Source organism: Argopecten irradians, chromosome 13 (assembly GCF_041381155.1).
Source record: "Argopecten irradians isolate NY chromosome 13, Ai_NY, whole genome shotgun sequence".
NCBI classification, from domain to species: domain Eukaryota; kingdom Metazoa; phylum Mollusca; class Bivalvia; order Pectinida; family Pectinidae; genus Argopecten; species Argopecten irradians.
The window spans coordinates 34,799,289-34,813,209 of NC_091146.1; the positions used below are offsets into that span (position 1 = coordinate 34,799,289).

Below are 13,921 nucleotides of genomic sequence, written 5' to 3' on the forward strand. Positions count from 1 at the left end.
ATATCATATAATTACATTTTTTTTTAATAATTCTTGTTATTAAAAAGACATAAAACATAAATAAACAAACGTTTGACTCGTGTCCAACTCATTTAAATGTTTATAATTATGTATAAAGATGTATCAAACTGTAATTGTTTATGTAAAAAGCATAGATTTTGTTGACGACTTATGTTTTGGCGTAAATAGAGTTTTTGGCGTCTCCCTGACGTCTGTTATGTTTTAATAAGCTAGTAGGGTGTTGTCTCCGACTAAATTTGTGATAAATTCTTCTTTAAATACTTATCATCACATTTATTACACCGTTACAGAATGTGCAACGTTCACACTGGTGATGCATGTAACTAAATACCACAGGGGTTCGGCGCAAATTTCACATCGTTGGTCCATGTAACATACCAACAATATATTAATATCGGTAGTAAATCACGACTATGTATCAAGAACCTGTGCCCCGTGTGAATATTTCATATTTCCGGGAGATGTTAAACTATTTACGTAATTAATTATTACATTCAACAGCAAAGAGGAAAAATTAACATTTTACATATGAAAATTATTTTCGCACTATGAGACTTAGCTAAATAAAATTTTTATACACATATTTTAATAAAAGACAAACAGAATGTGTTATTTTAACAAAGCTTACGAGATAATCCTCATGCATTTTACATTATGCAACCAGAGTGACATTCCAACCAAATTGTTGACGGATATTTCTCACCGAAGTCCGGTGAGGATTTTACTTCTTACTCTGGCCTGCCTTTGTGGGTTATAAACTTGGGTGTGGTCCACAAGCAGTCAGTAGTTGCACAACAGTGTGCATCAATTTATCATTTTTGGTGTTGCATAAAGTGATTTAACATTCAGTGGATGTGTTTACCTGTGACTTTTACTGGACATTTATATGTATACATGTGTAGTTATTACATTTCTGTTTTAGCTGAGATAGCCGAGTCATCAAACCGTCCGACATTCTACAATGTATTCTACGTATCTTGGCCATGGTGGCTGAGTAGTAAAAGTGTCTGAAATTCTATCACTTGCCTTCCACTTCTGTGTCTTGATGACTGAGTGGTTAAGGCGTCTGACATTCTAGGTCACTAGCCCTCCACTTCTGGGTCACAGTGGCTGAGTGGTTAAGGTGTCAGACATTCTACCTCTAGCCCTTCACCTCTTGGTCACAGTGACTGAATGGTTAAGGCGTCTGACATTCTATGTCACTAGCCCTCCACCTCTAGGTCACAGTAATATGACTGAGTGGTTAAGGTGTCTAACATAGCCCTCCACCTCTTGGTCACTACCTCTAGGTGTCTGACATTCTCCAGCCCTCCACCTCTGGGTCACAGTGGCTGAGTGGTTAAGGCGTCTAAAATTCTACCACTAGCGGTTCACCTGATAGTAGATGCACATCGAATGTGTTTTATATTTTACCACAAATCCCCCTATGGATTACGATAGCAAAGTGGTTAAAGTGTATGACATTCCAGCACAGCTCTCGATATCCAGGCAGAGGTAACAGAGAAATTATTGTATTATATTACTTTCTTCCACCTCATGTTACGATGGTCATTTTTTTAATGTCCATTAGACCTTTAGGTTTGCGTTGGAGAGTCATTAGCCTGTCTTAAAAGTCGGCAACAACTCCAGGACTAGCGGTGGCTAAGTCATAAAGGCTATAACAATTCTACCACTTGCCCAACAGGTCTGGGCGGTGGTGGATGAGCAAGATGGCAGACAATGTCAAATATCGGCCTCTGCTTTCTCCATTTCTTGGCCACGTCTTTGTATCATTAGACTAATTCTCCCCAATTAGAATTGCAAAGCATGAACCAAAAGTGTTAATAGTGCCAATCACAATGCTAACTAATGGATTTGCGACCAGCCAATTCGTCCTTTGATAGTGGACCGAATTTTCTGTTCTTCTCGGCGATTGTTTCGTTGAGATAGCACTTAAAAGTAATAATCACGAGGTCGAGCAATCACAATGTGCAAGCTCAAACATATTTTACGGTATTCTTAAAACGCGAACGTGTCGCAAAAGCTGCATATCCTCACACGCTAATCTGCAGTATGAGCACTTTAAATGAGACTCTTCACGGATACATTTTTTGTTGTTGTTGTAATGACAGTGTCCTTTGCTTGTTACAGATCATGGAAAATTTACCGGAAGATTCCATAGCTTCGATCATCGAACAGACGATCGTCGAGGAAACTGTAACAGGAGTAATCAAAATATTTAACATCACTGACGATGATTCGGACTTTACGACGATACCACCTCTGACACAAAGTGATTTATCGGAACCTCAAATAAACCGGACGGTAGTGCAATTAACAACCGGAAGTACCACACTAACAAATTTCTCGGATACGTTAGAAACATTTCCGGTTTTAGATAGAACTGAATCAGGTCCGTTTTCGATACAGGATCAAGTGATTATGGGGGCGGCAATTACGGTTGGACTCTTAGCTATATTAGCTGTGGTGCTTCGATTTACTATGCCTATCTTCAGAGTCCGACGAAAAGCGAAGAAACACACGACGGAAATCCAAGCTCAAGAGCTCTATGACGAGAAGACGATGGGAGACGGCAGGTAGGTACGACCTTATCAATACATTTTATAAATATTAAGGTCTTTTTTCTTTTCATTGTTTGTGACCATATACGCATTTATCGGGGGAAATCCCCAACCTACGGCTAATTTGGCTGAACTTTGGCTGAAATCTGCACCAAAGGAAGCCTGTATTGCCTTATAAAGATGTCTCTTGATTGTCATGGCTCGTTGTAGATGGCCTGGACAACATAAGATATAAGTTTAAATATTTAAATCGCTTGTCCATAGCAATACAAAGCGTAGTGAAAGGAAATCGCGATTAGGATAAGCAATACTTTTCTAGTTAGCGGCTCATCGAAGACAGTACTACCATTAAATAATTCAGTTGTTAAGATAAAAAGACCAGGAAAAGATCGTGTTTTAAGTAAGATCTGAATTCATATTTATTTATTTTACAGCGTGTATGTTCCATACACATTACCAATGCATTCTGACCAATCACAGTCATCGTCACAATCTGACCAATCGCAATCATCGACACAGTCGGACTGGTCAGAAACTTCTAGTAACCACACAAAAAGTACATATTACTCCTCGGATAGTCACCAGATGGCGCTGTGGAAGGAAGCCTCATTTGGAACTTTAATGGGGTCAACTTTGTCGTTACCCGTATGTTTACCGGGTGAAAGGTACGTAAGACTGTCTGATAATTTAACACTTTCTTTATTCGGATTCACGATTCTGGTATCTCAGTTAAAAATCTATTGATCATTTCACAGTAGATTTTATCAAACGATATCAAAATCAATATTTGATATTTGATAGTTCTAGAGAATTTATTTTATTAAAAAATAACAAATAAATGAAAAAAAAACCCTGTATGAACATCAAGTGAAATGCACAAAAATATAAAATGAGTGAAATGCGCAAAAATATATAATGAGTGAAATGCGCAAAAACATAAAATGAGTGAAATGCGCAAAAATATATAATGAGTGAAGTGCGCAAAAATATATAAAACGAGAAAAATGCGCAAAAATATTAAAACGAGAAAAATGCGTAAAAATATCAAATGAATGAAATGCGCAAAAATATATGAGTGAAATGCGCAAAAATATATGAGTGAGTAAAATGCGCAAAAATATATAATGAGTGAAATGCGCAAAAATATAAAATGAGCGATATATAAGTAAAAACATAAAGTGAGCGATATATGCTCAAGAAAATCAAGTGAACAAATTCTCTTAATATTGGACTTAAATACGAACTGATCTAGATGTATGTGTTTTTAACTACAATTTACCTGTTGAACACCTGGCCAAATCCTTATCAATCCACATATATCAAGTCTTTCCGCAGTGTCCCGTCACGCATGCGTCGTTGACGCCCACATGCTTCGTTTTTAATTAATACTATAACAAATTGCATAATTTCTGAACAAATAAGCATAAATTTGCGTACATTTTTTTATGAAAAAAATGGGAGAACATGCCTTTTCATTTTAATGGGATTTAGGATGTCTTTGTGTAGTAAGTAAGCAGGAATGTAATCCCCACGTAGCTGACTTACATTATAATCTGAATCATAAAAACAAATAATGGAATTCATCACCAATATTCCGGTATTGCATAAATGACATATTCTATTGTTACGTTGAACTCCTATCCATCTTCGGTTTCAACCGGAAATTTAATATTGAAGTTCTGAATTTGCACATTGTTTTTCTGTCTTTTTCATTCAATCTTATTAAATAATTTTCAAGTCCAAAATGGTTTTTTTAATATAGAGTAATAAGAACCTCTCGAAGAGTTTTCAATATCTTGGAACCACGACTGGATGAAACTGATCCCTTAATTTCTGGGTAATAGTTGACTTCAGATACTTTTGAAAGGAAAGACGAATCACTGGGCGTGGGTGACGTCATGCCTCAGTGGATCTCTGTAGCTGCCCTTTTGAAATTAACGCTTTGGTCATTTTTTTCATTAAAATTCCCTTATTAATGATGTATAAATATTTTTGTTTTAATCTTTGAACATCTCAGAGATCAAACAAATGTCATAGGGAACTTTTTTGCATAGTCTTTTGAATTTTCTTTAATCAGAAAATGTCATTATGTAAAAATACACAATCTCATTAAGACTTGAAGCTGATGAAAAATCACATTTATGAGAATTCATTTAAAACAGTGCAGGGATTAAACTTTCAAATACTAGTTACTGAGTATTTTCAGTATTGTTCCCCTATCTATGTCTCTAGGTTTTTATATTGTGTATAAATAAAAATATTCATAATACTGTATTTTATTGTAAATTCATATTTATGTAAATCATTACAGTGTTTGTAAAGGCTTCCTTAATTGTGACAACTTATCCTCGTCGTTAAAGAACATAAATTTGTTTGAACCAGACTAATTCCCAAATTGTCATAACACTTTGCATGGTGTCTTCTCTCATCTTTTCCAAAATCAAATTGAAATATTACTTCAATTATATTTTAGGAAAGTTAGCACACTTCACATATTTATCTTAATCAATATCGTTATGTTCGTTGTACATGTTGTGCTGTGCTACAATGTGTGGAATCATGCGACTTTTTGGATAATGTATTTCATTCACATGTTACCTTTTGACCTTTCCAGAAATAGCCTATCCCGATCGCATTCTGCAGAAGGACTGAACGCCAGTATAATGACAGCATTGTCTCGTAAAACGTAAGTACGCATGCGCACCTTATCGTCAAATTATTTTTTGTTTACTTAGTTACACATTCCCTGTGTGCGCTGATCATAAATAGACCTGGTCGTCCGTTATAGTACAGTAGAATTTATCAAAACCGGCAGTTGTTTAATCCAAATACCTGTATATTCTGGAGTTTTCCTTCTTGATTTACAGTAATTGCATTCTAAATCCGGAAACTTGTCTATATCAGCCAAATAATTCCTCATTCATCGGTGATGGTAGTTTTCTATCATTACAGCTGTCGTTGCCATGGTACCATACGAAATATGCATAACCTAGGCAAATTCGAAAGTTTTTATGTCATTTTTGAACAATTTTTGATATTTTTACAAGAAACCTTGTAATTATGAACAAACTCAATTTTTACTAAGAATATGTAGGCACTTAAATTACATCTATAGGAGAAATATGAAGTTATTCAAGGACACGCTCTATGGTGTCAGGATGAAAACTTGAATGAGGTTTTGAAATTTGCTCAATACTGGATATTTTAAATAGTTACCATGGCAACTACATCTGCAATGACAGCTTTCTATGATACTATTATAACAGGGATGTACTCGATATTTGAACAATTGAATCACTAAAAACCATGCACAGTCCTTTATTTTCTCAAGTGACCTATTCTAATCGCCTTTTGTCCGTCGTCGTGCGTCGTGCGTCGTCCGTCGTATGGCGATAAACAATTTACTTTTTCGACTTCTTCTCCAAAACTACTAAACCGAATTTGTTGAAATTTTGCAGAAACCTTCCATAGCCAAAGGTCAACCAAAATTGTGAATTATATGGTCCCAGCCCTCCAGGGCCCTGAGGGGTGGGGCCAAAAGGGGTCAAATAGGCTAAAATTTCAAAAATCTTCTTCTGAAAAGTGGTAGAATCAAATACTCTTCATAGATTGAAAGGTCTTGAGGCCCTGGGGAGGGGGTCAAGTTTACTATAGTTTATATAGGGAAAAGACATTTTTGAGCATTATTTGGTCATTTGTAATAGGAAATAAGTCAGATGTTTTCAGAATAATCAGTATGAGAAGGCCATTGATCCTATTAACAATTTTTCCACGACTGACCCCCAGGGGCCTGAGGAGTGGGGCCAAAAGGGTTCAAATAGGCTAAAACTTCAAAAATCTTCTTCTGAAATTCCAGAAATGGCAGAATCAAATACTCTTCATAGATTGAAAGGTCTTGAGGTCCTTTACAAAAATTGTGAAGTATATGACCCTGGGGTCTCACGTTTCCCCCTGGGGAGGGGTGGGGTCAAGTTTACTATAATTTATATAGGGAAAAGACATTTTTGAGCATTATTTGGTCATTTGTAATAGGAAATGAGTCAAACTTTGTTAGAAATATTAGCCTGAGATAGTATTTTAACATCATATCCATATTGGTCCTGGTCGACCCCCAGGGGCCAGAGGGTGGGCCAAAATTGGTCAAAATGGCTAAAATTTCAAAAGTCTCCTTCTGAATTTTTTGATGGAACCAAATACTCTTCATAGATTCGACGGTCTTTTTAAGGCCCTTTACAAAAATTGTGAATTTCATGGCCCTGGCATCTCAGACTTTCCCCTGTTTAGGGGTGAAAGCTATTTTAATTAATATTGGAAAAACACATTTATGAGCATTATTTGCTTAATTTTCAATAGGTCAAACTTGGTTAGAATTATTACCCAGTGATAGCATTTTTGCATCATATCCATATTGGTCCTGGCCAACCTCCAGGGGTAGATGAGCGGGGCCAAAAGGGGTCAAAATGACTAAAATAAGAAAAAAAAATCTTCTGAATTCACTGATTTGATGGAACTAGATACTCTTCATAGATTGAAAAGTCAGTTATAAAATCACTGTCTGGATTCAAGGGCCTGATGGGCCAATATATAGTGTTTTTGTGTCTTTGTTTCATTCTGTATCCGAACTCAGGTGACCGCTAAGGCCCATGGGCCTCTTGTTAAGGAGTATAACTTGTAAAAAAAACTCATAATAGCGAAATGTGCAATATCTTAAATTTGATGAATTGATCTAAAATCCTATAGCTTTTTGTTACAGATTTATCGATTATAGCGGAAATGATATTCTAAAACCGAGTCCGGACACAGAACCAGGTTCGGATATTTTCGACGACAGAGCGTAGGTTTTTCTTTTAGTTTTTTTCTTTTTCTTTCTTTCTTTTTTCATGTCATTGCTTATTGAATTAAATGTATAGCAATCGTTCACTGCATTGATTTTATTGTCATGTTTGGTAAATTGTTGTATGTTACATTTCGGTTTCATGCTTTTTATGCTTTAAATTTTAGGCTTTAAGTCCATAGCTTTTCAACAAATTTCAGTTTAATGATTTGAAATAGTCAATTTTGCGACTATGTTGTTACACGTATTGTGACATAAAAAGATCAGAATAAATGTTGGCACCCCACCGTTGTGACAATTTTTAAACTCGTCCAGTTCCGTGCTTACCGGAACCAACCGAGATTTGCCGAATGAAATAACCAACACGAATTAACCCTTACATTTCCGTGAAAATATCATGTTTTACTACTAAATAAATAATGAGGTGTTATTTTTACTGGTGATTCTTCAGGTCGACTCAATCCGTCAAGTCTTCACCTAATAACGGATCTATATCGGACGGACGCTCGGACGGACACCTTGGACACATGGACTTGCGCTCGGACGGATTACTGGACAGACGCGTCACGGAACTCAACCCTTTGTTCAAGCAATGCTACAACAACAAGTAAGATTTCAATCTTGTTTTACGAACATTTTATTTGTCTTCATTTTCATCAGGGCCCAGTTGTTCAAAGGGTGATTAGGCTAATCAAAGTTTAATGACAATTTTCAAATAAAGATAAAATCATTTCTAGTCATACGAATTTTATAAAATTCTACAAGAATCCTAAGAACTGCATTCTTTACTTACTTGCTGATTTTAGTAAAGATATGATATAAAATTTTGCAGTAAATGAGAAATGAAAATTTCACTAATCATTTGATTAAGCTAATCATGCTTTGAACAACGTAGTCGTTTGTAACGCCGCTACTGATTGGCTGAAACAGCGGCGTAATGATTTCATAGACTAAATAGTCCACCACAAATATGGAATAATCTTGGATTGGATTGAGTTATAAGAATTATATTTATTGTACTCAACTGTTATGTAGTAACAATACATAAATCAGAGTGTACATTTATCAAAAACCAACTCGTGGTTTATATAGAATATAATAAGATTTTCTGTTATATCTCCACAACATAAACCTCTACTCAAGTTAAGGTGGCAAAGCACAGTAGATTTGAAAAATTCAGCAAAATAAAGTGCAGGCTTTAATTATGTACACACATCTTTTTAACCTAAAATAACACCTTTATAAAAGTATATATATTTTCAATCTACACGACATTTGCAATTTTTATGCAGTGTTCATTTTGGACAGTTCTGATTTTTGTGGTTTTGTAAGCCAGTAAAAACCACGGCAACCAAATTTTTTTTTTTTTAATTGCAAAAATGTGGGATTTTTAACCCAAAATTACCCCCCCCCCCCCCTAAATATTACTTTTTCACTTGAACGCAGTTTAAAACTAAACATCACTGTCGTGGTAGCGGAAAAAAACCTTTTTCGATAAAGATATAACTTTTGAGAAATCTTACCTGGTACCGCGGCCATCAATTTCTGCTGCTAAGGTATTGAATCATTGAAAAATTTAATGTGTTTAATACTTCTTTTTTCAGGTACAAAGCAAATCTATCTGGATCTAAGTCAACGGAAGAAAAGTGTCTGTAAGTTACGTTCCCATGCGATCCCGTTCAAGGGAAACACCTCTATGATTTTTTTTGGGTGTTCCTATAGTAAGGGGAAGCAACTTTGTGAAAACAGCTCTACCACTATTCGTGCCAGACACACAGTACTAGTGTACATGCAAGGTTTCTTTATGTAACACTTGTTGAAAATTTTCCATGGAAATAATCCGGGATAGAGAAAGGGCTCACGTCTTAATAATGTGCCCCGGCCAGAAAAGGGATTTTTTGTGGCTGTGGCAACAGAATAATGCCTCAGATACTGCAGGTGTGGAAATTACCGATACAATTATAAGATTCCCACTTAGTCAGTGAAGAACTGATTGAGAGGAAAATGAATCCGAAAATAATCTTATCTGGCACTTGCACGTTACAAAGACATGCATCCGACATTTTAAAATCCGGGTTGGACAATTTCGGAAAGTGTAAGAGAAAGCGCCCTATGAATTTGTGAATGTAAAGTTCCACATTATTGACACTGGTGATTCAAGTGAAAATATGACAAATTACTTGGTGCTATCGCGGTGTAAAATATAACAAATGTTCAAGGGGAGATAATTGAATCCGGTGACATTTTTTTATGAAGGATCCTACAATTCATGTGAGATGTTTTTCATCGCGACAAAATTCCCCAAAATAACTACAGACCCGGTGCATTATGCAAATGACCTACGTCAACATTGCTGTGCTGTTCTAAAGTGCAATACGTTACTACATGTTTGGTATTCAAACAGATGCTGTGAGAATCCATGTTAAAATGGAGTGGTTTCCCTTTGCACCTGCACATCCGGTTGTATAACTACCGGGGTTAAATAAGATTGTATATATTTGTAAATAGCTGTTATTTTTACCTTTAATTATACTTACAGCCTAGTATTAAGTTATACGCTTGTTGAGCTTGATTAATAAATTTATTACAATTATCACGCTATGTTGTCATTTATTGATTCAGATTAAGGGAACCAATATTTTCCTCCCTTTTCTCTTTCTCAGAAATCAAATTCGGTGGCCACCTTCGTATGAACTTCTTGAAAATAAGCAAGTGGTCTCTTGATCTATTATGTCCTAATTAATTTTAGCCAATCAGAATCTTGCTCAATCTTTGACACAAAACTGTGTGATTAATTTTCCCTCGGTTGAATATTCATCAAATTTTAGCCAATCTGAGTTATAATAAATCGCGCACACGAGACTGCGTTTAATTTTCTCCCGTTTGGTATTCAATTGTTTATCGCGATACCATGTACCATTTATTGTATAAATGTTTTATTTATCAATAACTTAACAAAACATGTGTAAGCTTATTGTCATAATTTAGATTTATTCAAATGTAAATAACATTTTGTTCCTGCATCATAATCATAAAAACAATAGATTTTCAACAGTATCAATACCACGATACATTTCAACTATCACATATCATTATTACATATCATTCCCACTTCTAGAGGGTAAACGATTGAATTCTTATTCCCTCTTTCAGGAGGGAAAATTGCGGATTCTTGGAACTGTCAATCTGTTTATACACAACGTATTTGCAAGTATTTTGCATTTTCATATTAAGAAATATAGAAATAAAATCTTAAGTATCATCTTAAGAAATGTCAACAATAAGCAAACTCTTAATTTAACATTAGATATGTAAAATACACTTGGGATAAGAGTTAAAGATGCTACACCGTCGAGGAACGATAATTTCTATTAAAACAGGAACAGATGAAAAAGAATATTTCTGCAAAAAAAAAACCGTTCTTACTTTACACTATTATCACCATTGAAAAGTTTGAGCATCTAAAGTTTGAGCATCAATCTTAATTCAAAATGATAATTACTTCTTAATTGCATCCTGAAAAAAAACCCAATGACACCATGCCCTATATAAAATGTGGTACTAATTGTGCAGACAACAAGAGCAAAACAAATGATCTTATGTTATTAAGTGTTTTTTGTGTTTTAGACACATTTATACGATTTAACATTAATTATTATCCGAATGATAAATATTGTTTATGCTCTGTCGGCGCTGAAGCATCTTTAAATATTTCTAACCATCCATCCTCTTACGCACGCAACTTCCACTCTGTAATACACGTAATACAAATATTTATCACAGATCAGCAATTTTATATACAGTATATATATGTATATATATTGTACAATAAACACATCAATTACAAATATAAGACTTAATGACAAAGGGAAGTAACTCGTGGTGTCAAAACATTTCACTAAGTTAAACTTTGATCGTTACCGCGTTTCCCCCCAAAACATTTCTAAATGAAAATTCATGAGAAATAACTTCAAAACCAAAATTTTGAAGTCAATATTTATACAACGGATACTTAAAAAAATCAACAACAAAAACATTTCATAAATTAAACTTCTTCAAAAACTTTCAATATCTTAATCCTATTTCAAAATATGTAGTATAATCTATTACACTTAGAATAAAATAACATAATATTTCAAATACTTTACATACTCATTTCAGAATCCTTTTGTGATACGATCAAAAACACATCAACTTTGCCTTAAATATCATCTGCTTGAAAACATGATGCCAATTTCATTAACTCAAAGCTGTTTTTTCTAACATGAACAGTTAATGAAACAAACTGTTCAGCACAATTCCAAAACATCTGCATCAGTTTATGCCAGATGATATGGAAGTGTAATGTTTGGACGGAACTCTCAAGGTCACTTAATACTGTTCTTAGGAGTTCGAGTCTCCATCTGGCGTTTGTGGAGGAGGTTTGTAGAAGGGATCTTTTGGCATCATAAATTCCGTGAGTTTAGCCAGAACTTCGCTATCCGAGGATACTTTATTTTTCTGTAAAACGTACAAAAAGCTAAAATAATATTCACATTTTTGTATCATATAAAACCTATACAATGTATAGGACTTAGGATGTCTTTATCTCAAAGTCAAACTACCGAATAATGTCTAAATGAAATGGTTTTATTTCTAAAAGTCTACTTACTGTCTTTCAATAATAATTTTATTCAGATATATACTAGGTCTATTGTCTTTAATTTAGTATTTCATTGAAATATACAAAAGACAAAGTCCCAGTGTCAAATTGAAATTCACCCCATTGATTTTTTACAGGGGTACTAATTTGAAATGACACCTTACACAAACTTACATAGACTCCTATTCTCATTAGACCAGTCCCACTGCTCTTACTGTCGTGTGTGAGTGTTGTCTGGTACTGCATCGCCTTCAACAGTGCAGCAAGTCCGTGCTCGCCAATGGAATTCCCTGTTACAAAATTAACAGCCAATGCCAATCTTTGTTATAAAGTAAAAACGAAGAACAATCGTTATACAAAATCAACAGCTAATGACTATCGTTGTTACAAAATTAATCGCCAATGACAGTCTGTATTCCAAAATAAAAAAGAAACGAAAATGCCAACTGGACAGCGTGCTAGATGGAACAACCATTGGAACAGAGAGTGGGATTACAGTGTAAATGAAGTCAAAATAACTACAGAGCAGTTTATGCACTTATAAACGTCAACTGCGTTTAGTAAGGTGTCAAAGTGGCATTGCAGTGAAAATGTAGATACCAATATATGAACATATCAGACTGTGAGTACGTACTTGATAAATTGAGGTTAATAAGGACTCGGTTCCCGGCCACCAAGAGTTGACCATCAATGAAATCAGCGGCGTCTGTTAGAGGGTTAACGAAGTCGGAAGCTCCAGCATCCTGGTGAGAAATAGAATAATGCACAAACTCTTTTAATAGTATGTGTGATAGTGGTACTAAAGGGCAGATTATTTCGAGTAGATTATTAATTATATGCTTTTCCATGTAATAAATATAAACTTTATATCTTTATTGAATCCAACTTTCCCTATAACCATATCTAACTATCTTTACAGTATGCCATGTTCATACAAACAATTTAACCAACTATACGGCTCTGCTTCTTTTCATTAGCACTAACATATTTACTCCTAACACATCTCTGCTTTACACTAACCATCTTACCCGAAGCCCTCGGATACGATACAAGAGCATTATTTCATTTTTATTCTAAGGGACTACATCAATGTCTCGAAAGAGAAACAATTACATTCAATTTATCAAAATTGGGCTATCATATAATATTTCAACATTTCCATAACTTTTCATTTTTGTTCCGCGTACTTATGGTTTTATAAAGTTTTTCAACGAAGAAAATGTGTGATTTTCTTAAATATTCCTAACCTATTACATCCGAGGTCATTTTATACATCCGGTGAGTTCCGATTACCCGAAATCCCCTCAACTATTTTATCCTGATCTTACTAACCACCTTACCCCATACCCACCTCTACTTCCTGTACAGCAGGTCCTTTGCCTTTGTCCTTGCCCTTGCCTTTCCCTTTGCCGGCTGTTTTAGTGTCCGCTGCTATGGACGCTAAAATAAAATAAAAAAATAATCGCTTGAGATGTTTATGTCTACTAAGTGGTCCTTATCAACAGACTTAAATATTTCCTTGTTGTCAATATCAATTAGTGAAATAAAGAGTGTAATTAATTAAATTGAAAAATTTGATGCAACATTTTCATTTTTTCCTCTGAAAGAATCGGAATCAACAAGACCATTAGATATTACACGTACAAGAAAGATAGTGTAAATCACATAGCAAACATAAAAGTGTGAAGAGAACATGAAAATACACAAGAAAAGTCCACATTAAATATGAATTCAAATTATCAGAAAAATAATAATTTTTTATCAATAAATAATCTATAATTCAATTAAATTCTTTTTCATGAGTTAACAGTCAAATTTAAAAGAAAGAAGAGGATTTAAGGAAATTAAAATAAATAAAATATG

The 13,921-nt window shown here is 34.7% G+C and overlaps 2 protein-coding genes across 14 annotated transcripts in view; one reads left to right on the forward strand and one right to left on the reverse strand.

The window, feature by feature from the left end:
- LOC138306258 (uncharacterized) overlaps positions 1-9,979 on the forward strand; it is a 34,373-nt gene extending 24,394 nt beyond the window's left edge. For both annotated transcript variants that reach the window (XM_069246665.1, XM_069246666.1), the window contains exons 2-7: positions 2,152-2,597; positions 3,017-3,247; positions 5,197-5,268; positions 7,336-7,416; positions 7,868-8,023; positions 9,021-9,979. In XM_069246665.1, the coding sequence (XP_069102766.1) occupies positions 2,155-2,597; positions 3,017-3,247; positions 5,197-5,268; positions 7,336-7,416; positions 7,868-8,023; positions 9,021-9,072 (1,035 nt within the window). In that variant the 5' untranslated portion in view covers positions 2,152-2,154 and the 3' untranslated portion in view covers positions 9,073-9,979. The remainder of the gene's footprint in view (positions 1-2,151; positions 2,598-3,016; positions 3,248-5,196; positions 5,269-7,335; positions 7,417-7,867; positions 8,024-9,020) is intronic.
- A 403-nt stretch (positions 9,980-10,382) lies between these two features.
- The window catches only part of LOC138306256 (leucine-rich repeat-containing protein 71-like), a 57,211-nt gene continuing 53,672 nt past the window's right edge, over positions 10,383-13,921 (reverse strand). For all 12 annotated transcript variants that reach the window (XM_069246654.1, XM_069246655.1, XM_069246653.1 and 9 more), the window contains 4 exons: positions 13,410-13,498; positions 12,693-12,801; positions 12,233-12,348; positions 10,383-11,916 (listed from right to left, as the gene is read on the reverse strand). In XM_069246654.1, coding sequence (XP_069102755.1) covers positions 11,800-11,916; positions 12,233-12,348; positions 12,693-12,801; positions 13,410-13,498 — 431 coding nt within the window. In that variant the 3' untranslated portion in view covers positions 10,383-11,799. The remainder of the gene's footprint in view (positions 11,917-12,232; positions 12,349-12,692; positions 12,802-13,409; positions 13,499-13,921) is intronic.